Source organism: Physeter macrocephalus, chromosome 2 (genome assembly GCF_002837175.3).
Source record: "Physeter macrocephalus isolate SW-GA chromosome 2, ASM283717v5, whole genome shotgun sequence".
Taxonomy (NCBI): Eukaryota; Metazoa; Chordata; class Mammalia; order Artiodactyla; family Physeteridae; genus Physeter; species Physeter macrocephalus.
The window spans coordinates 18,930,736-18,952,083 of record NC_041215.1 but is presented as its reverse complement, the minus strand read 5'-3'; the positions used below and the strand labels follow the sequence as shown (position 1 = coordinate 18,952,083).

General features: G+C 39.3%; 1 protein-coding gene across 17 annotated transcripts in view; it reads right to left on the bottom strand.

The window, feature by feature from the left end:
• LOC102994299 (zinc finger protein 177) overlaps positions 1 to 21,348 on the bottom strand; it is an 87,843-nt gene that overhangs the window by 30,565 nt on the left and 35,930 nt on the right. For 6 of the 17 annotated variants that reach the window (XM_055081043.1, XM_055081071.1, XM_055081066.1 and 3 more), the window contains exons 9-13: positions 10,221 to 10,308; positions 9,502 to 9,628; positions 8,812 to 8,898; positions 7,692 to 7,756; positions 6,931 to 7,207 (exon numbers count right to left, since the gene is read on the bottom strand). In XM_055081043.1, the coding sequence (XP_054937018.1) occupies positions 6,931 to 7,207; positions 7,692 to 7,756; positions 8,812 to 8,898; positions 9,502 to 9,628; positions 10,221 to 10,308 (644 nt within the window). Of the gene's footprint in view, positions 1 to 1,835; positions 7,208 to 7,691; positions 7,757 to 8,811; positions 8,899 to 9,501; positions 9,629 to 10,220; positions 10,309 to 21,348 lie in introns of those variants that run through there. The other 11 variants (XM_055081012.1, XM_055081015.1, XM_055081011.1 and 8 more) reach the window with 5 other exon arrangements.

Below are 21,348 nucleotides of genomic sequence, written 5' to 3'. Positions count from 1 at the left end.
TAATGCCACTGAACTGTATGCTTAAAATGGTTAAGACAAATTTTACTTGATGTGTATTTACAGTAGTAGAAAACTGTGAGTAGAGGTTTAGTAGTAGTATTTAATGGATCCTCCAAAAATAAAAGATCTGGGGAAAAAAAATTTAAACCAGTTTGGTTGGCACTGCCTCTCTTAGAGACCCAGCTGTATTAAAAACCTGCTCATAAAAGGACAGTAAAGTGCTTTATTACTAAAGAAACCTTTATTACTAACGGTTCCTTTAGTAATATTAAATGTATATATATCAGCTATTTAAAATGGACATTTTAAATCAATTTGCAAATCAAAAGTCAGATTTTTTTAAAAGGCTAGGTTTGTTTTTAACTACTAAACTCAGACCCTAAATGGAGAAATGCAGAGTGTAAAAAAGTGAATATAAAAAAAAAAAACTGTTTAGCTGGCATTTCAAAGACTAAAACACTGAACAAAACACCTAACACAAAACAGTATTTTTAAATGCCCACATGCAGGGTCATTCCTGCAGGCGGCCGGCACAGGGAGGTCAGTAGTCTCACAAGCACAGCTGCCTCAGCCATTCAGAAACAGGAAGGCCCTGTTCCCAGGCAGGCACCAGAGGGTAGGCCAAATGCAGTGGGTCATGCAGGGAGAGCATCGGATACACATCACTGAGAGCCAGTGGTTGGGGAGGGAAGGTGGGCTTTGACACAAATCAGCCACCAAGTGCTTCAAGGAAGAAGCCCACACAATAGAGTGTTCTGTATTCCCAGCTGAGGGGAGCCCAGTAGCTCCTGGAACTGCCCTTGTAGATATTTGGGCTCCAATCTGCCTGGCCGCTGAGGCATCACATGGCTTTCCAGGCCAGCACAGGGGCCTGGTGCCCCCAGAGTCACCATGGGCTGAACGGTGTACCTGTCTAAACATGTTCTGTGACCAAGAACTCTGGGCTTTGCTCTAGAGACAAGACGTGATAGATTCAAATGGAAGAATATCCCCAACCTGTCCCTTAATTTTTCCATTAACGTTGAGATAAGAATGATGAAATTGATTCCACTGACGAAAGTGATTTGTAATGGTGAAAGGCACTGTGTTCCAACGGGTTACAAGTGAACTGGTTCAGAAGCTCAGGGTGCAGATCTCTCCTCCCCTCATGGAGCACAAACACAAGCTGACCCTGCTCTGCCCTTCACTCTAATGAATAACCTTCCCCACTCCTTGTCTCAAAGCTCCTGTACTAAAGAGATGCCTTTCTGCTGTTACACCCCGTGGAAAGACATACTGCTCAGGGGCAATAACGTCTTACATAATGTCCCCATCACCAGGGACCCACAGGCCACCCTTTATGTGACAAGTGACAGGGCAGTCAGAGGGAGAGAAGGAGACAGGAAGACAGCTGCCTGTGAGAGCGGCAGGTCTGGGTAAAGAGTGAAGAAAGGGCCAGAGCTGCACTGACTGCAGGGTCCCAGAAAGGCCAGGGGACAAAGCCAATGGGAAACCCAATGGACGGCACCACTGGGGGCTGAGGGAGACAGCCAGCTCCAAAGTCGTCTGGGATAGAAAAGGCCAACATGAAGTACCCAGGAAAGCTGGGGAACAGTCACAGCCATTCCCAACATCATTACTCTTTTGCCACAGCGGGGCAATCATGCAGTCAGTCTCCACAGCTGTGTCCCCTTATGATGGTGGTCAATTTACCTCATGACAGTGCACTAATTTCACTGTTTCTGATGATACTGAGCACTTCCCCACTGGGGTATCCATTCCCTGTCAAACATAACCTCTCATAAGACAGGGGTGGCTCTGCCACTTCTCTGGGGGGACTTGGTTCTTTTTGTCACCTGGGCCTGTTTTGTGGCTCTTCTGACTACAGACTGATTTCTGGGTCTCTGGGTCAGTGTGCTGCTGAGGAGTTGACAACAGGCGTTGCGGTAATCATGAAAGACGTTAATTTAAAAGGTTTCAGAGTAGCAACTAAAGGAAAAGTAGCGGAGCATATAAATTTCAATCATCGACAGTTAAATCATCTGCATGAAAATATACTAACAATGTAGAGAAAGATGGAAAATGAGATAAATATGGAAAAAATAAGATGATACACACAAACCCAAATTTATTAGTAATTTATTATATTATACAGTAAATGCTCCAAGTAAAAGAAAAGGATTTTAAGATTGGATAGCAAAAACGTAGGTATTTTTAAAGTCCACATAATGTCTGTGTATAAAGTGACATTAAAAAACTGAGCACAGGACTTCCCTGGTGGTACAGTGGTTAAGAATCCACCTGCCAATGCAGGGGACATGGGTTTGATCCCTGGTGTGGGAAGATCCCACATGCCCTGGAGCAACTAAGCCAGTGTGCTACAACTACTGAGCCTGTGCCCTAGAGCCCTCGAGCCACAACTACTGAGCCCGTGTGCCACAACTTCTGAAACCTGCACAGTCTAGGGCTTGAATGCTGCAACTACCGAGCTGGTGTGCTGCAACTACTGAAGCCCGTGGGCCTAGGGCCCATGCTCCACAACAAGAGAAGCCACTGCAATGAAAAGCCTGCGCACAGCAACAAAGAATAGCCCCCGCTTGCTGCAACTAGAGAAAACCTGAGCGCAGCAACGAAGACCCAATGCAGCCAAAAAATAAAAATTAAAAAAAAATTAAGGGTAGTAAAAGATTGAGAAATTAAGGAAAAGCAAACTGATATAACTACTGATACACTTACTGTTGAGCCTCATTAAGAAGTAGGACAGCAGGGATCCTTGTTCCCTCTTCTTAGAAGCCCCAAACATGGGCAAATGTCTGGGGAACAGCTTTCATTACTGGATTCCAGATCCTTTTCTGTCTTTCCACCCAGCTTGGCCACTACTGTTCTGCCTCTTCCAGGAAGCCACGTCTCCATCACCAAAACTGTTGGACCAGTGAATTGATTATTCCCTTCCTCTAAGGAAAGTCAGCCTGTTTGTATTGGTTCCCTTTGTCCCTGAGTCTCTCAGGAGTGACACAGAAGGCCCATGTCAAGTCTGCACTACATTGGGTTGTCTTACAGGAGAGCAATGCTGAGGTTGTGGAATTTATTTGTTTCTTTGCAGTAGTAACCAAGCCTGCTTGTTGTCTCAATGGGAGAGATGATCTCATCTTTCCACATTCCTCACTGCATTTCTCAATTCTGAGAAAAAAAGGGATCAGAGCCTTGTATTCACAAGTACAACATGATGAGCAGGAGCAAGAGGGAGGCACGGAGGAGGGTCTTCAGCAAGCTCCTGGTTCACACATCAATGGCTTTTGGAGAATTTTCACATAAAAATGACGCCTTGTCAACCACTAAAGAACAAGAGTTGGGATGAAATCTGCTTCATGGATCTCAGTGAGCACTTGTTGATGACACTATCACTAGGAATCCAAGCAGCAGAATGAGGCCAACCTGCATTTAAACCTCTAACATGACCCATGAGGTCTCACTCAGGCAGCTGCAACAAATTCTGCTGGAAATATAGGTCTTATTTCAGAAAATCAGAATGTCATCCAGGGCTAGTATATAATCCATTACACTGCATTCAAGGGAGTTAAGACTAATCTGCTGATAATTCAGTGTCACTGCCAATAATTAAAGAGGTCAACAGGCCAAATAGCAACATGCATACACAAAAAAGAACCAAACATGACACATTACTCCACATATAAATATGTATAAATGAAGGTTCAGAGGTTAATTCCAGTCCAGGCTTTGTTTTAAGCTTGATTTGGATTATCACTACAATGGTTTGATTAACCTCAAGATAGTGTCATCAAGAAGCTGCACCCTGGGGACTTCCCTGGTGGTGCAGTGGGTAAGACTCCACACCCACAATGCAGGGGGCCCGGGTTCAATCCCTGGTCAGGGAACTAGATCCCACATGCATGCCACAACTAAGAGTTTGCATGCCACAACTAAGGAGCCCACCTGCCACAACTAAGGAGCCCACCTGCCACAACTGAGACCCAGCAGAACTAACTAAATAAATAAGCAAGAAGTTGTACCCTGATTGGCTATACATGATGTAACCCAAGGCTGCTCGAGCATGAGAACTGTGTAACCTTTCATCAGAGGCTGAAATGAGGTTTTCATTATTAGATAAAGTCCCAGGAAGGCAGAACCTGGGTTCTCGCTAGCTGACACCTTGCATGACGTGGAGTGTGGGAAGCTTAAGACTGGGGAGGGTGCAGAGGTTAGGCATACCTGCTGGTAAATGCATCAGACCTGGTAATGCAGTAGCTGGGTTCACTGGTGGCACATAAATGAGGGACTGGTTAGTTCTGGTGGCAATAATGGTGCGGTTGGTACACCTGTACCGAGGACGTTACTGACAGCTGGTAGAATTGAGCCAATAAAAAGTCCAGACAGATCCTGTTCAATTTCTGTAATTCCCAGTGGTGACAAAGATGGGGGAGTAACTGAGGAGAGATGAACCTCCGTAAAGCCATCCTTAAGAGGAATAATAGGTGTACTACTAGTCATTTGTCTGTGTCTGAACCCAAAGCCCACCTTCAGGAACTGCCGGTCATGGCATCAAGCAGCACACATTATCAGGAGCAGCCAGTCACATGAGTTTTTCACTTTTCAAGCACTTGGATTGCAGGACAAACCCAGAGGGAGGACATGTCACCTACAGCAGACGTTGCTTGATCCAGACACATGACATGACTGTTTTGCATGGGTGTGGAGCTGAATATAGGGGTGAAAAGGAACAGTCATTGCTCTCACCCTCTACCTGCAAGGCCTGAGGCTGAATGTCCTCCACAGGTGTCGGGGTGTTGTTCTCCCACAAAGGTCAGGAAATCAGGGTGTCTCACATTAGTAGATGAAATCTCCATTCCTCTCCACTGATCCCATGCTTGACCCTGACTCTGAAAGGATCAGGTGTGAGAGAGGACAAGGCCATCTTTACAAGATTTACCGACATGTACTATATCCTCCACTTTGGCCATTGGGACTTGATGTAGATGGACTTGGTGAGCCTCATACATAGTCAAGTAGTTCCTGTCTTCACATATAAGACCAGGTCCATCCAACAGGAAAAAACAGGGGGTCCAAAGAGGATTAAGTGTGAATCCTGTAGGCCCACTTTTGGCCAGGTTGTGACCTGGAAAATATAGCAACTAGACTGGCCTGGCCTGATGATGAGGGAAAGACGTATCACTGCCCAGGAAAGGTCATGGCCAAATGACAAATGTTCAAAATAGATCTTTGGGACCACCTGGAACACTATCCTTTCTCAGAAACCCTAAGATTTCAGACTCAGGGTAGCATTTCCCATATTTACTACACTCCGTTTATCTTGCCTGTGAATCACCCCTTGTTTATTAAGCATGAGCAACAATCTAACGGAAAAAAATGATGACTCTACAATATTTCTCACATTCCTAATGTTCTTCTCCACAGTGAGATCACAAGTGAACATCAAAGTACTCAAGAGATGTACAGTTTTCCAGAAATCTTATATCAGTAGAGTTCCTCTGCATTGCAAGATCTCCCATATTTAGGGTATATTTCCCTGAGCAAACAGTAAAGTGCTTTCCATGTTTCTTAACAGTATGGCTTCACTGTGAGCCCTAACAGCCTGGGTTGTGAGATGGATGGCTTCCCCACATTCCTTATGCTTGAAGACCATCTCTCCAGTGTCCTCTTTTCACGTCAAGTGTATCAGGGCAACTGAGGGCTTTCCCACATACCTGACATCAGTTAGACAAAGTGATTTCTTTCAAGACAAACAAACTAAGAGAATTGAAGGCTTTCTCACATATTCTTCATTTATAGGATTTTGCTAGAAGGTGAGTTTTTCCTGAGGAATTGGAATAACTGAAGGATTTCTCACACTGTTTACATCCTCAGGTTTCTTTCTCTCCACCATGAGTTCGGACATGTTTAGAAAGGTCTGATTTCCAAGTGAAGGCTCTCCCACATTCTCACATTTGTAAGGTTTTATTCCAGAGTGAATTGTCTTGTGACGATGAAAGTATAAGGCATGTTTAAAGGATTTTCCACACTGATCACATAGAAAGGGCCTCTCTCCAATGTGAGATTTTCTATGGTTCCTAAACTGAGATCTGACAAAAAATTTTCCACAATCTTCACATAAAAACTTTCTAGCATGAGTTTTCATATGTTCAGTAAGTACAAAAGGCCTGATGAAGGCTTTACCACATTCCATACATTTATATGGTTTTGTTCCAGTGTGAATTCGATTGTGAATCTTAAGATATGAAGAACTTTTAAAGCATTTTCCACATTTTTCACATGGAAAAGGCCTCTCTTCACTATGAGATTTTATATGTTCTTTAAGTCTATAGGAAGTAAGGAAGGTTTTCCCACACTCCCTACATTTATGCACTTTTATTTCACTATGATTTTGCATGTGATCATTAAGGAATAAGGGATAAAAGCAGGATTTTCCACTTTCCTTATATATAAAGGGCCTCTCTCCAGTATGAGATTTCATATGGCTCCTAAGGTGGTCAGCTCTAATGAAGGTTTTCCCACATTCCTTACATATAAAGGGCCTCTCTCCAGTATGAGATTTTATATGGCTCCTAAGGTGATCAGCTCTAATGAAGGCTTTCCCACATTCCTCACATATAAAGGGCTTTTCTCCAGTATGAGATTTCATATGTCTCTTAAGTTCATAAGCTATAACGAAAGCTTTCCCACATTCCTTACATTTATAGGGTTTCTCTCCATTGTGGGTTCCCATGTGAATTTTAATGGATCTATGATATTTGTAGACTTTCCCACATTCCTTACATTCATAACTTTTTTGTGTGGTGTGATTTCGTACCGGTATACCACGCCTTCTGGAGTGAGCAGAAGCTCTCCCATGTTCCTTCTGTTCACAGTGTTTTTCCCCATTCTGAGTTACTACTTGTGCCTGAAGAGAAGGCTGATTCACAAAAGCTTCCTCACCATCACTGCATTCCAAGGCTTTCTCTCCCACGCTGGTTTTCCTGTCCACAATATTTGGAGTCAGGATGATGGCTTTTCCACAGTGATTAAACACAAAATGCTTTGCAACCATAGAGGTTTTCTTCTGCAGAGTAAGGAAGCTTTTTCCATACTCATTATGCTCGTAAGTGTTGCCTCCATTTTGAGTTCTCCTGCCTGTCCTAAGGCTCAGGTGTTCACTGAAGTCTTTCCTATATTGCTCACAGTTAAAGAGTTTCCATCCATTGTGGATTCTTGCCTGTGGATGGATAGAAGAATGATGATGCAAAGATTGCTCAGACTCATTAATTGATCCTACTCATCTCAAACTCGAAACATCATTACAATGATGAAGATGACTTTTACCATTTCTACTACATTCATACACCTCTGCCCTGTTGATTTCTTTCAAGTTGAATGATGGAATCCTTCTGCCAGCATGATGTTCCATCTACTCCAACCTTCAAATAATCCTGTACAGCTTCATGGATTGTTGTAAAATCTCAAATATCCTGTTACATATGTGGAAATGAGGACTTACGGGAACTCTGAAGCAATAAGTATCAAGCTAGGTTTGGGATATCCCCAAATTCATCCTGTTCAGAGTATCTCACCATAGACATTGCTCTCCCCTGGGTGACTGCCACCTATTGCAAACATCTATCACTTGTGCTCATGCTATAAATGAAATTCCCTTTCTTTTCTGAATGTGGAAAAAGAGAAATATGATGTTTTAAACTTACCAATGTTACTGTTTCCATCCCAACAGATGTTTCTCCCCAAAGATTATCCTGCTGAATTGCTGAGCCTTTGGTTTTAAGTTGCATTTCCCATAAAAAAAGAATAACAAATGTAAGAGTTTGTAGAAAGAAACAGGAGGCTGAAGGAGTTAAAAATAATAATACTCATTTGTATTGGCTTCCAATTAAAGATGCTAAAAATATCAATACATACATACTAGATTTGAGGAGTCTGGCTATGCCAAATATTTAACAATGATAGGAATGCAGAGTCAAAATTCAGTACCTGATTAAAAAGAATTCTATGAAAATTAAATATGATGGGGAAAAAAACCTGAATATTATCAGTGAAGGAAAAGAGGAATGTTTGGAAAAATAGCCTACATCAAAATGATAAAGTTAAAAAAAGAAACAGAACAAGTCATTTCGGATAAAGAAGATGTGGTACATATGTACAATAGCATATTACTCAGCTGTAAAAAAGAATGAAATAATGTCATTTGCAGTTACATGGATGGAACCAGAGATTATCATATTAAGTGAAGTAAGTCAGAGAAAGACAAATATCATATGATATCACTCATATGTGGAATCTAATTTTAAAAAATGATACAAATGAACTCATTTACAAAACAGAAACAGACTTAAAGATATCAAAAACAAACTTATGGTTACCAAAGGGGAAATGTGGGAGGGTGGGATAAATAAGGAGCTTGGGATTAACATACACACACTACTATAGATAGATAAAACGACCTAATGTATAACACATGGAACTCTACTAAGTATTCTATAATAACCTATATGAGAAAAGAATCTGAAAATGAATGAACATATACATATATATATATATAACTGAATCAGTTTGCTGTACACCTGAAACTAACATAATATTGCAAATCAACTGTACTCCAATAAAATTATATTAAAAAAAGAACAAGCCATTTTGTGAGCTCATAAGAAATTGTGAGTAAATGTGAAGTACGTATGTATGACAACTTGAATATATCCTGAAACATCAGAGACCAGTGACCTCAGCCTTCTGTGAGAAAGCACATCTTTACAAGTTTCCTCATTATTATTCCAAAGACACTGAAATTTTCATTGATCAGGAATCACTCACCTTGAAGGACTCCTCTTCTTTCCACTGTCCTCAAATCATCTTCTTGTTCCAACCAAGAGATCAGAGTGGGTTTCAATAATTGATACCCTGTTTATGAGGAAAGATAAATTAATGAAAGAAGCTCCAGAAAAATAGAAGAAACTGTCCAATGAATCAGCTCCTATATGTATAAAACTGTGGTAAAACTATTTCAGAAGAGATAAAACAGGAAATTCACCTCCTTCTGTTCTCCACAAAGACTGTTTCTCTCTGGCCCCTGAAGCCCACATTCAGATTGATATAAACAATTACAAAGCTTAAGACATTTTTTGATATGGGAAACAAAGTAAGCGCAAAAAAAGATGTTCATTCACATGGAGAAACCAATATACCAATGAGTGTCAAACTTTGGTGTCCATGAGAACCAAGTCCAGTGTCTGTCACAACACAGATGACTGGGTCTCAATGCCGCAGTTTCATTCAGTAGATGAAAGGTGGAGTCTGAGAATGCACATTTCTAAGAGCGATGGTGATAATGCTAGTCCTAGAAGCACATTTTCAGATGCCAACCGAATTAAAACCCATTCACGTGAAGAACAGTGTCTGTTAGTTTCCATTATATTCATATGTAACATCACCCATGCTGCAACACAGTAAGTGCATCACATATATCTGTTCCCTAAGAGGCTACAGGAATGACGGCAGCCTTACCTGCTGTGGTCAGGTTCTTGTAGTTCTCCAGCATCACATCTCTGTATAGCTTTCTCTGAATGGGGTCCAGTAAAGTCCACTCTTCCTGGGTGAAGTCCACAGCTACATCAGCGAAGGTCACTGAGTCCTAAACCATCACACACATACTAGCTTCAGTAAAGTAAGCCCTCCACCAATGGTAGGGACTGGAGATGGGTGACCCATGATTCAAGGTCTCTCATCATCTCCCCCAGGACACAATGCTCCTAGGTTCTCTTCTATCTACACTCACTCATGATTGATATCCTTCAGCTACAGCTCTAATGGAACATGTAATACATGAACTTATCTCAATAGAATGAGCCTTAAAGTGTTTTGTTTCTCTCCTGTAGCATAGTCCTAAGACAACTGGAAGCATTTGTAAATGCTGATAAATGAATACATTCTTTGAGAAATGCACAGTCATCTTCCTTACTGTGTAAGAGCACCAAGCAAAACAAAAAATATGCAGTCACCATCATGACAGGCAAGATTAGGAGGTCATTACTGAAATACTGAGATTATTCAGGGTAATGTGTCACCAGTATGAGCCTCCACTTAGGGAGGGAATTCATCAGGGACTGAGTCCTGCAGTGGCTTTATTTCTTTAAGAAGCTCTGGACACAGGTCTACCAAAACAGAATGTGTCCATCTGGTGGATACAGCAGATCATTTTTTAGAAAGATAGACTTTCTTCTTACCTGAGAACAACTTCTCAAACATTCAGCCATTATGCTTTCTGCCTCTATCTTTCTTTTCCTCAGGAAGGCAAAAGGGTCCTTAGAACACCTAGGGGTAAAGAAAGAAGGCATGAGTACCCAGAGATGATCATAACTCCCACAGTCACTGCCTGGAAGTCATTCAACTCTAGCTCGAAATTCCCAATTATCCTTGCACACTCAAGAAATCTCACATATATACACACCACTGCTGTGAAATGCCAGAGTAGTCCTGTCTCACATGGAGCCAGAAAAGGGGATGGTGAGCCATGGTGCCCATCAGGAAAAGAGTAATGGGTTCATTTTACAGGGAAGGAATCTTAAGACCTGAGTAATGTGACTCTTCATTTGTCAAGGCAATAAAAAACATGAATAAGATTATGCAGCAACTCTACCTAAATGCGTATACCAGAAAGCCGAGTTAGAGAACAGCATTATCTGGCTCCCTTCAGCAATTCCTAGATGAACCAGAAGCATGACTGCTCAGGCCCAGACCAAAGGACTGGCAGATCCTAAAGTAGAGTCTCTGAAAAAGGACATTAACAAGGACTTCTCATGGGACATATAGCTGTCATGTTGCAATGATGATGAAATTTGCCTGAAAATTCTTTCTTTGATGTCAAGATCATGTCAGGCAGTGTATGAATACAAGTGGACAGGGACATCTCCATCCCCCTGGAGATCGGGTTATCTGGAGTCCTGCTTCATATCAATCATTAATCAACAAATATTAGTTATCTCACATACAACATCATAAATTAACTCTATGTAGATAACATAGTTACTAAAACAGTATGCTCTACAACAAGAATATTAGTAACTTCAATTATTATTCATTGAGTACATTATGTACCAGATATCTCATTAGGAGCTTACAGCTTACCTATATGTTTCAAACAACTTGAATATTGGAATCTACTCTTTCAACTGTAAATTATGTATGCTCTAAGCAGAAATTAAGTATATATGATAAAAATTTAGTGTCCAGTAAATTTAAAACCCTTCAAATGAAAAAAATGTAAAATATCTCAATTTTTAAATTGACTAAATGTTTAAGTAATATTTTAATATATATGGGATAAAATAAAATATATTCATATAAATCATCTTCATTTTTGTTTATTGTGGGTACTGAAAATATTTTCATTATATACGTGATCTATACATTATATTTATATTGGAAAAGCACTGGTGTAGGCTGCTGCTGGGCTTATGAAGGGAAAAAATAAAACATTCTATTCGGTCAACGTCCTTGAGCTTCTCTTGATGGATATTGGAGAAGTTTGAAGCTCTAGGCCTCCTTTAGTTCTTATCACTGGATTATTCCTTTCTTTCAATGACCTTGTGCTAGGCAATCAGTTGAGAGCAGTAACATATACAGAAAATACCCTAGGCATTAAATATCCACCATTCTTATTAGGGAAGATAAACAATAAACTAATAATTGATATATCAATTCATTAGTAACATGGGAAAACAATCAAGCAGGTAAAAAAAATAAAGGGTATTCTACACATGCACGCACACACACACACACACCCCACATATATTCTGTTAGTTCCTGGGCCAGATAAAGAAAGAAAGGGGAAATCATTAGGTCTTCCACACTTGGTCCAAAAAGATTAGAAAAAAATTTATCAAACTTTTCACAAAAGAATTCAGAATACATGAAAGTACTGGGAAGCCTCCATGGGTCTCCATTTGGAAACACTCAAAGCAAACAGGTCTGTACTCTCTCCTTGCCTTGGACAAGGAGCAAGGCCCTGTCATACTTAGCTCAACATTTGTCTATTTTATGAATCTTTTCAGACAATCACCTTTCCATATTATTTTTCAGTTCCTTTTTTATGGAACTGAAAAATTTGCTTTTATGTTTATTTACTTCTTCCACAGACTTTCTTCATGTTTCTTGTCTTTTAACATTCTGTATTTAAAAGTTAACTTTTTGTTTAAATATCAATGACCTTTAATATATCAAACAGACCACCAGGCCAAATGCTGGTATACAAAACAGTATACGAATGATGACAATGAAAGTTCCACAGTTCATTACCTATGAACCTATGAACCATATTCATCCTCACTGTCCCCACAGTCCTTATTCTTCAGTAGAGAAGACTAAAACCCATACATACATGAGGTCAAAAAAAATCATGTGTCTAGACTCCCTTATAACTGTACTTACTACTAGAGGTCTCAAACCAGGAGTCCTTAGGCTGAGTAAGTTTAGTGAGGTGGTACCTGCTAAAATGTTTTATTTTTCTGTTTATTTTGTAGTTGGATATAATTAATGTCTAATCAAATACACAGATCTTAAGTATTTAGTGGATGAATTTTGATAATTGCATATACTTGTATAATCACCAGCCTAAACAAGAAACAGAACATATTCATTTCCCTGGAAAGCTTTCTTGTCCCTTTCCATCCATTCCTTACTTCTTGTGCTCAGACAAGCACTTTCTGATTTCACTGTTACTAGATACATTATGCTATATATATTAGGCAGTTAATACAGCATTTTCAAATGTGGGTCCTAAGTGATTTTTCGTGTACTGTTTAGTGAAACTATGGGCAAAATACATTAAAATCTCCCACTAGAATTTTGAAATTGTTTATTTCTTCTTCCACTTCTTTCAAGTAATGCTTTATATATTTGCAACAATATTATTGAGTGGATACATTTGATTTTTTATATTTTTGGAGAAACAGATTTGTTTATCATGACCTCTGTATCTGTAGTAATGCTTCTTGACAACGTTGTCTGACATAAGGATCAGCTTTTTGGGGGAGAGTTTCTTTTTTTGGCATATCATTGGTAGAACTGTATCTGTTTTGGATGCCAGTGTCTGCCAGTACAAAGAGTGGCATGGTGTCTGGCACACCAAAGGCACCCACTGACTGGTGACTGACAGAGTGGAGCTCCTTCACTTCACATCACCCTTCAAGTACACCTAGATTATACCTAAATAACTATTCATAACACAACATGTATCTGTTTTCAGAAATGTATTTGATTACTCTAAGAATGTAAGGGTGGGAGGAACACCATCTTCTTTCAAGCACTCACAACAGTGTCGGCTTATCTGCACACCTGTCACTTGTTTCTCACAGCCTCTTTATATGGACACTTAGTGCTCTAGGTCCTGCACTGGCAGTGGCACCCCAATTCCCTCTCCAATTCTACATACCGGTCATGGCTTGCCTGCATTCCAGAGGGGAGCTTCCTCCTTGCCCAGTGACTGTTAACTAGTTCTGGCCCTGGCAACCTAGCAAATTTCCTCACATTCAATGGGTTGCCATGATACCTTCTCTAACAAGGTCTGAAATCAATCTTGGAGAGAGGGCCCCACTATAAGTTTGGCCTTTCTTAGGTACTCTCCATGAACTCTAGGATATATGACAGAATTCTCTTCACCATTTTATACTATACTTCTGTTTAAATCAAAGTATGATTTCTGTCTCTTCATTTCATGCAGACTTATACACAATAGTGAAAATAGGTGATCCCTGGAGACAAAGTAGTAAAGATGACATTTTGTGACATGTTTGGTCAAACCTTTGGACTCAAGCATAGAGCTAAAAGCCTTGCCAATGGGAAAGACATTCACAGAATTACAACTGTCAAGCTATTACCTATGATGATTATGGTACAGCTCTTGCCTTGGGAGACCAGGTGAACGCTACACTTAACGGTACAACAATAATGGTGGTTATAATGGTTGTGGTGAGAGATGGATTCTTTTGAGTGTAGTTGCCCAGACAATGACAAGCTCAGATCTGCTATCTCAAGTCAAAGTCTGAAACCAGAGAGATTCCATGACAGGTTAAAAACTCATTTCATGTGGTCACATGGGGAAGATATTGCTAAAAATCAAATGCAGAGTTCAAGTATTCAACCATACTTAAAGTCAGCCTCACGTACTTTTTCATGTGAAAATGAGGCACCGATCAGGGAAGAATGAGACAGGAAACTTGAAATGGGTACATCTATGGGGACCCTGATGACACTCACAATATTGAACCCCCAAGATACTCTGAGCTTCCCTTATCAGGGAAGTAGCTTGCTCTTAGGTTTCTGAAGATACTAGTCTTCCTCTGCTTGACAAATGTGTGATAATCTCACTTAGAGCAGATGCCTTGGAAGGAATGCTCATTCTCGAGACCCACCACAATTACCTGCCATTGCCTCTGGACACACAACTAGTGCAAAATCCAAGGGGACAGGACAGTATGCAACATAAGGTAGGAGAAAACAGCTTACATACAAAATAAACCCAACTCTGCAAATGTGTATCAAAAAAGTTTGGTGAACATGTAAACTCCTAGGATTTCCTAAGGGATTAAGCTCAGGCAGTTCCAGTGAGTGCAAGTAAATTGTATGATAGGCTGCCAAGGCTCTTTCAACACCTGAGTACAGCTGCACTACCTCCTCTTCCTCAGTCCATGTCTATGGCTTCCTGTGGTATTCCTTACACCCAGCTGGCTGAGACAAAACCTGGTTTATAGATGGGTCTGCATAGTAAGCTAGTTACACCTGGAAGTTTAGATCTGAAGCTCTATATCCTTACTGAAGGGATGACCCTTAAAGGCAGTAGTAATTAAAAATCTTCCCAGTGGCAGAAATTCAAGCAGTATATTTGGCTGTTGCTAGGTCTGGAGTGAAAAACAGCCATATGTATGGATACACATTGCTTCACAAACAGTTGTCAATCATTTGACTGGAGAGTCAAAGATGTGAATGGAACAAGATTGGAAGGTTGATGACAAGGAAAGCAGCCTGGGAAAAGGCATATGAAAGGATGTCTCTGAATGCACATAAACTGTAAAGTTATTTATCCCCTATATGAATGTCCACCAAGAGCAATCCACTATAAATAAGACTATTAATAATCAGGTGGACAAAATGATGCAGTCCATAGATGTCAATTACTTTTCCCAGCCAAAACAGTGTTTCCTCAATGGGTCCATAAACCAAATGGCCATGCTAATAGGGATAAAGCCTATCTGTGGGCTCAACAATATGGACTTCCATTCTCCATGGATGACCCAGCTAACACTACTGTTGTGTGCCTGGGAATGAACATTTGGGTCACTCCACCAGGTACATAACCCAGACCAGGTGAGGGTCTCATCGAGGGCAAGGGAAATGTGAAACTGATTGTTGAAGAAGTAACCCATGGATGTCAACCACAACCTCAAGACCAATTAGAGAAACAAGAACGGTAGTAGGTTTGCACGTTTTCTCTGTTTATTATATGTATGCATTTATTTAATGCATATGTTTATTTATATAAACTAACGATTCATTTCTATCTCCTCCCCATTTTAATTTTATACATAAGGTGTTAGAGGTTAACATTACCATTTAGTCTTTAGGAAACTATATCTGGAAGTCTGTGAACAAATGTGAGGAATTCCGTTTTCTTCACTATGTCTTAATCATTCAAGCACTGACTATAATATATCCTCTAGTAAATCAACAAATGAAGGAATAACTTCATCAAGTAATTAAAATTCTCTCAATTTTACCTTCTATAAAACTCTCACATCATTTCATTTATTTCCTTTTCCATAATAATAATACAATTGTAATTTACCACCATCATGTTTTAAAGCTTATTTATCATAAGCTTCTAGGTTGACTCTATGCATTCACTCTCACACTTTCTGAAGACCATTCTCAAACTAGGAGTTGTAAGTAGATTCAAATTACTCCTTTGATTAAAATATTTCCTAAGTTTCCCATGGCCTTAGAATATAATTCAGAGTAAGTAATTCCCTTGGCCCTATCCCCCACTCTCCAATATACCTCCCAACACTCTCTGGTTCTGCTCTGCTTCAGACAACCCTCTTTCCTCACCTTAGGAAATACACTGAATTCACAACTTCTCTTGAATTTTGCTCATGAAGTTCCCTTCATCTGAAATGTTCTCATTCATTCTACACCTCCTCACCTTAGCTCAACAACCTGATTAGCTAAGTCATATCCATGCTTTCATTCTCAACTTAAATATCAACACCTCCCAACATATCTTCTCCCCTCATATTAAGCCATTATTATGTCCAGATAACAAACTTGCCAACAATCACTTAAAATGTCTTCCTAAATAAACTGTAAACCCCATAGAAGCAATACTATCCTTATTTCGATCTCCATTGTTTCCCTATTTCTCGAAGACAGCCTAGCTCATTAGGTGGACTGTCAGAATTGCCAATCCCCACACAAATGTTACAGCATAGATATGCACAAATTGAAGTAAAACAAACAAAAAACTACAGCACAAAATGAAAATAGAAATCATATAAATGTCTGTGCACAATACGAATCAAAACACTGTACTTCTGAAAACGTATTTGAGCACTCTTAAGAAGAAAGTGGACTGGATATCGACTTTTTTTTCCCCCCTCATCTCGCAGCTTGTGGGATCTTGGTTTCCTTGACCAGGGATTGAACCCAGGCCCCCAGCAGCGGAAGCACGGAGTCCTAACCGCTGGACCACCAGGGAATTCCCTGGATATCATTTTTGAAAACAAGTGCCTTGAAGTCAAAACTAAAATGTGTTCCTTATGTTTCTCCAGAATAATTTTAATCCTATTTTAATGTTGATTTGGAAACTACCAAATGGCACAAGATTTATGGAAGGGATTTATATACCCAGAAAAATTAACCGTGTTTTGGCCCTTTGACCTAGAAACCCAACCTTAAAATCTAGTCCTGAAGATGCACCTCTACAAACGTGAAACAACATATACAGAGGATCACTGTTAGTAGTGCTAAATCACACATGCCAGAATAATTGATAAAGGTTGTTAGAAAACAAGATATTCTGAGTGTCAAAATATTACCCCACATATTACTTTCTTATTCAAGAAGAAAAGTAGTTTACCTTTAAAATACAGGTCTCTGGTGATCATTACCTTAAGTAATCAAATGTAGCATCACTAACAGAAGAATGATATAAATCTAGGTCTTCCTGATGAAATAAATACAACTTAAGATATACAACATCATCTATGATATATTTTGTAAATGATCTTTTGAAGCCTGCAGACCAAAAAGTAAGTGACAAACTATGACTCACAGGCCTTTTTTTGTGAATAAAGTTTTACGGAGAAACAGCCATATACACTTGTTTACTGAGATCTATGGCTACTTCCCCACAACAAAAGCAGAATGGACTAATTCGAGACCTTGTGGCCTGGAAAGCATAAAGTACTTCCTATCTGTCCCTTTTCTTTTTTTGTTTTTGGCCACACCCTGCAGCATGTGGGATCTTAGTTCCCCCACCAGGGATCGAACCTGCACCCCCTGCATTGGAAGTGCAGAGTCTTAACCACTGGACCACTGGAAAAGTCCCCTGTCCCTTTTCAGACAAAGTGTGTGCTAGCTGTTGTTCTGGATCCAATTACCAGTTGATAGAAATATAAGAAACAGAATAAACATTTAAACACACCATGAAAATAAAATCAGAAATATCAATATGCTCAAATAAACAAGCTATCTTTACACGTCAAGAAACTAGAAAAGGAAGGACAAACAAAGCCCAAAGGTAGTAGAAGGAAGGAAATAATAAAGATCAGAATGGAACTCAAGGAAATAGAGAATAAAAATAAAATAGAAAACACCAATAAAACTGAGAGGTTTGAAAAGATAAACAAAATAAGACAAACCTTTAGCTAACTCACCAAGAAAAAGAAAGAGGACTCAAAATTAAATATGAAAAAGATACTACAACTGATACCACAGAAATACAAAAGGATCATAAGAGATTGCTATGAACAACTGCACACCAAAAAACTGGACAACCTAAGAAATGGATAAATTCCTAGAAACATACAACCTACCAAGAGTGAATCATGAAGAGACAGAAAATCTGACAGACTGATTACATGTAAGGAGATTAATCAGTAGTAAAAAACCTCCCAACAGACCAAAGTCCAGGATCATAAGGCTTCACTGGTGAATTCCACCAAACATTTAAAGAGGAATGAATATCAATCCTTCTCAAAATCTTCCAAAAAAACAGGAAGGAGGGAGTACTTCCAAACTCATTTTATAAGACCAGTGTTATCCTTATACTATAACCAGAAAAGAACATTACAAGAAAAGAAAATTACAGGCCACTATCCCTGAAAAACACAGATTCAAAAATCCTCAACAAAATATTAGCAAACCCAAATCAATAATACATTAAGAGGATCATACACCACAATGAAGTGGGATATATCCAGAGATGCGGGATGGTTCCATATCTGCAAATCAATCAATATGATACACATTAACAGAATGAAGGACAAAAATTGGGGACTTCCCTGGTGGCGCAGTAGTTAAGAATCTGCCTTCCAATGCAGGGGACATGGGTTCGATCCCTGGTCAGGGAACTAGATTCCACATGCATGCCACAACTTAGAGTTTGCATGCCACAACTAAGGAGCCCGCCGGCCGCAACTACGGAGCACACATGCCGCAACAAAGATCCGGTATAACAAAAAAAAAAAATTAAAAAGTTAAAAAAAAGGTAAAAAAGGGACAAAAATCATATCATAATCTCAACAGAGGCAGAAAAAAGCATTTGACAAAATTTAATATCCATTCATGATTAAAAACTCAACAAAGCAGGTACGGAGGGAATGCTGCTCCATAATAAGGACATATATCACAAGTCCACAGCTAACATCATATTCAACAGTGAAAAGCTGAAAGCTTCTCCTCTAAAGTCAGGAAAAAGACAGGGATATCCATTCTCACCACTTTTATTCAACATAGCACTGGAAGTCCAGCCAGAGCAATTAGGCAAGAAAAAGAAAGAAAAGGCATCTAAATTAGAAAGGAATAAGTAAAAGTGTCACTCTTTGCAGATGACATGATATTATATATAGAAAACCCAAAAGGCTCCACCAAAAGACTGTTAGAATAAATGAATTCAGTAAAGTTGTAGTATACGAAATCAATATACAAAAATCAACTGCGTGGCAGGGGGATAAATTAGGAGTTTGGGATTAACATATACACAGTACTACATATAAAATAGATAATCAACAAGGACCTACTGTAGAGCACAGGGAACTCTACTCAATATGTAATAACCTATATGAGAAAAGAATCTAAAAGAAGAGGGGATATATGTATATGTATAACTGATTCACTTTGCTGTACACCTGAAACTAACACAACATTGTGAATCAACTAGACTCAAATATAAAATAAAAACTAAATTAAATTGAAAAAACAAGAAATTATGCTAATAAAGGAAGCAAGAACTTATAAAAAATATCAATTGGGTTTCTATACACTAATAACAAACTACTAGAAAGAGAAATTAAGAAAACAATCCCATTTACAATTGCATCAGAAAGAGTAAAATACCTAGGAATAAATTTAACCAAGGACATGAAAGACCTGTACACTGAAAGGTATGAGATGTAGATGAAAGAAATGGAGAAGACAGAAATAAAAGGAAAGATATTCTGTGGCTCATGGATTGGAAGAATTATTGTTAAAATGTCCCCTGTACCAAAGCAATATAAAGATTCAATGCAATTCTTACCAAAATTCCAATGACGTTTTTCACAGAAATAGAACACACAATCCTAAAATGTGTATGGAACCACAAAAGGCTCTGAATAGCCAAAGTGATCTTGAGAAAAAAAAACAAAGCTAAGGAATCATGCTGCCCAATTTAAACTGTATTACAAAGCTATAATAATCAAAACAGTATGGTACTGGCACAGAAACAGACACAGAGATCAATGGAACAGAATACAGAGTCCAGAAATTCAAAACCACACAAATACAATTAATTTAAGACAAAAAAGCCAAGAATATATGATGGAAAAGGGACAGTCTCTTCAACATGTAATGCTGGGAAAACTGGACAGCCACATGCAAAGGAATGAAACTGGACTACTCTCTTACACCATACACAAAAATTAACTCAAAATGGATTAAAAACTTGAATGTAAGACCTAAAACCATAAAACTCCTAGAACAGAACATAAGCAGTAAGCCCCTTGGCATTGGTCTTGGATGTGATTTTTTGTATTTGACAACAAAAGCAAAAATAGCAAAAGCAAAAACAAAGGCACTAAAAGCAAAAATAAACAAGTGGGACTATGTGAAAGTAAAAAACTTCTTGCATAGCAAAGGAAACCATCAACAAAATGAAAAGACAATCTACAGAATGGGAGAAAATTTTTGCAAATCATGTATCTGCCAAGGGGTTAATATCCAAAATATATGAACTCATACAACTCAACAGGAAAAGACAAATAATGCAATTTAAAAATTGGCAGAGGGGCTTCCCTGGTGGCACAGTGGTTGAGAGTCCGCCTGCCGATGCAGGGGACGCAGGTTCATGCCCCGGTCCGGGAGGATCCCACATGCCGCGGAGCGGCTGGGCCCATGAGCCATGGTTGCTGAGCCTGTGCGTCCGGAGCCTGTGCTCCGCAACGGGAGAGGCCACAGCAGTGAGAGGCCTGCGTACCGCAAAAAAAAAAAAAAAAAAAGGGCAGAGGATCTGAATAAATGTTTTTTCAAAGAAGAGATATAGATGGCCAAAACGTATGTGAAAAGGTGCTCAACGTTACTATTAAGGGAAATGCAAATCAATGCAACGAGACAGCACATCTCTCCGAATGGTTATTATCAAAAAGACAACAAATAACAAGTGTTCATAAGGATGTGGAGAAAAGGGAACCCTTGTGCACTGCTGGTGGAAATGTAGATTGGGGCTGCCACTAGGGAAAACAGTATGGAGGTTCCTCAAAAAATTAAAAATAGAACTATGATATAATACAGCAATTTCACTTCTGGGTATTTATGTGAAGAAAACAAAGACACTAACTCAAAAGATATATGTACCTCCATGTTCACTGCAATGTTATTTACAATAGCCAAGACATGAAAGCAACCTAAGTGTCAATCTATGAACAGAGAAAGAAAACATAGTGTGTTTGCATGCACACACACACACATATACACACCCAACACACAAACACAATGGGATAAAAAAAGAAGGAAATCTTGCTGTTTGCAACTACATGGATGGACCTTGAGGTCGCTATGCTAAATGAAGTCAGACAAAGACAATACCATATGATCATATGACCT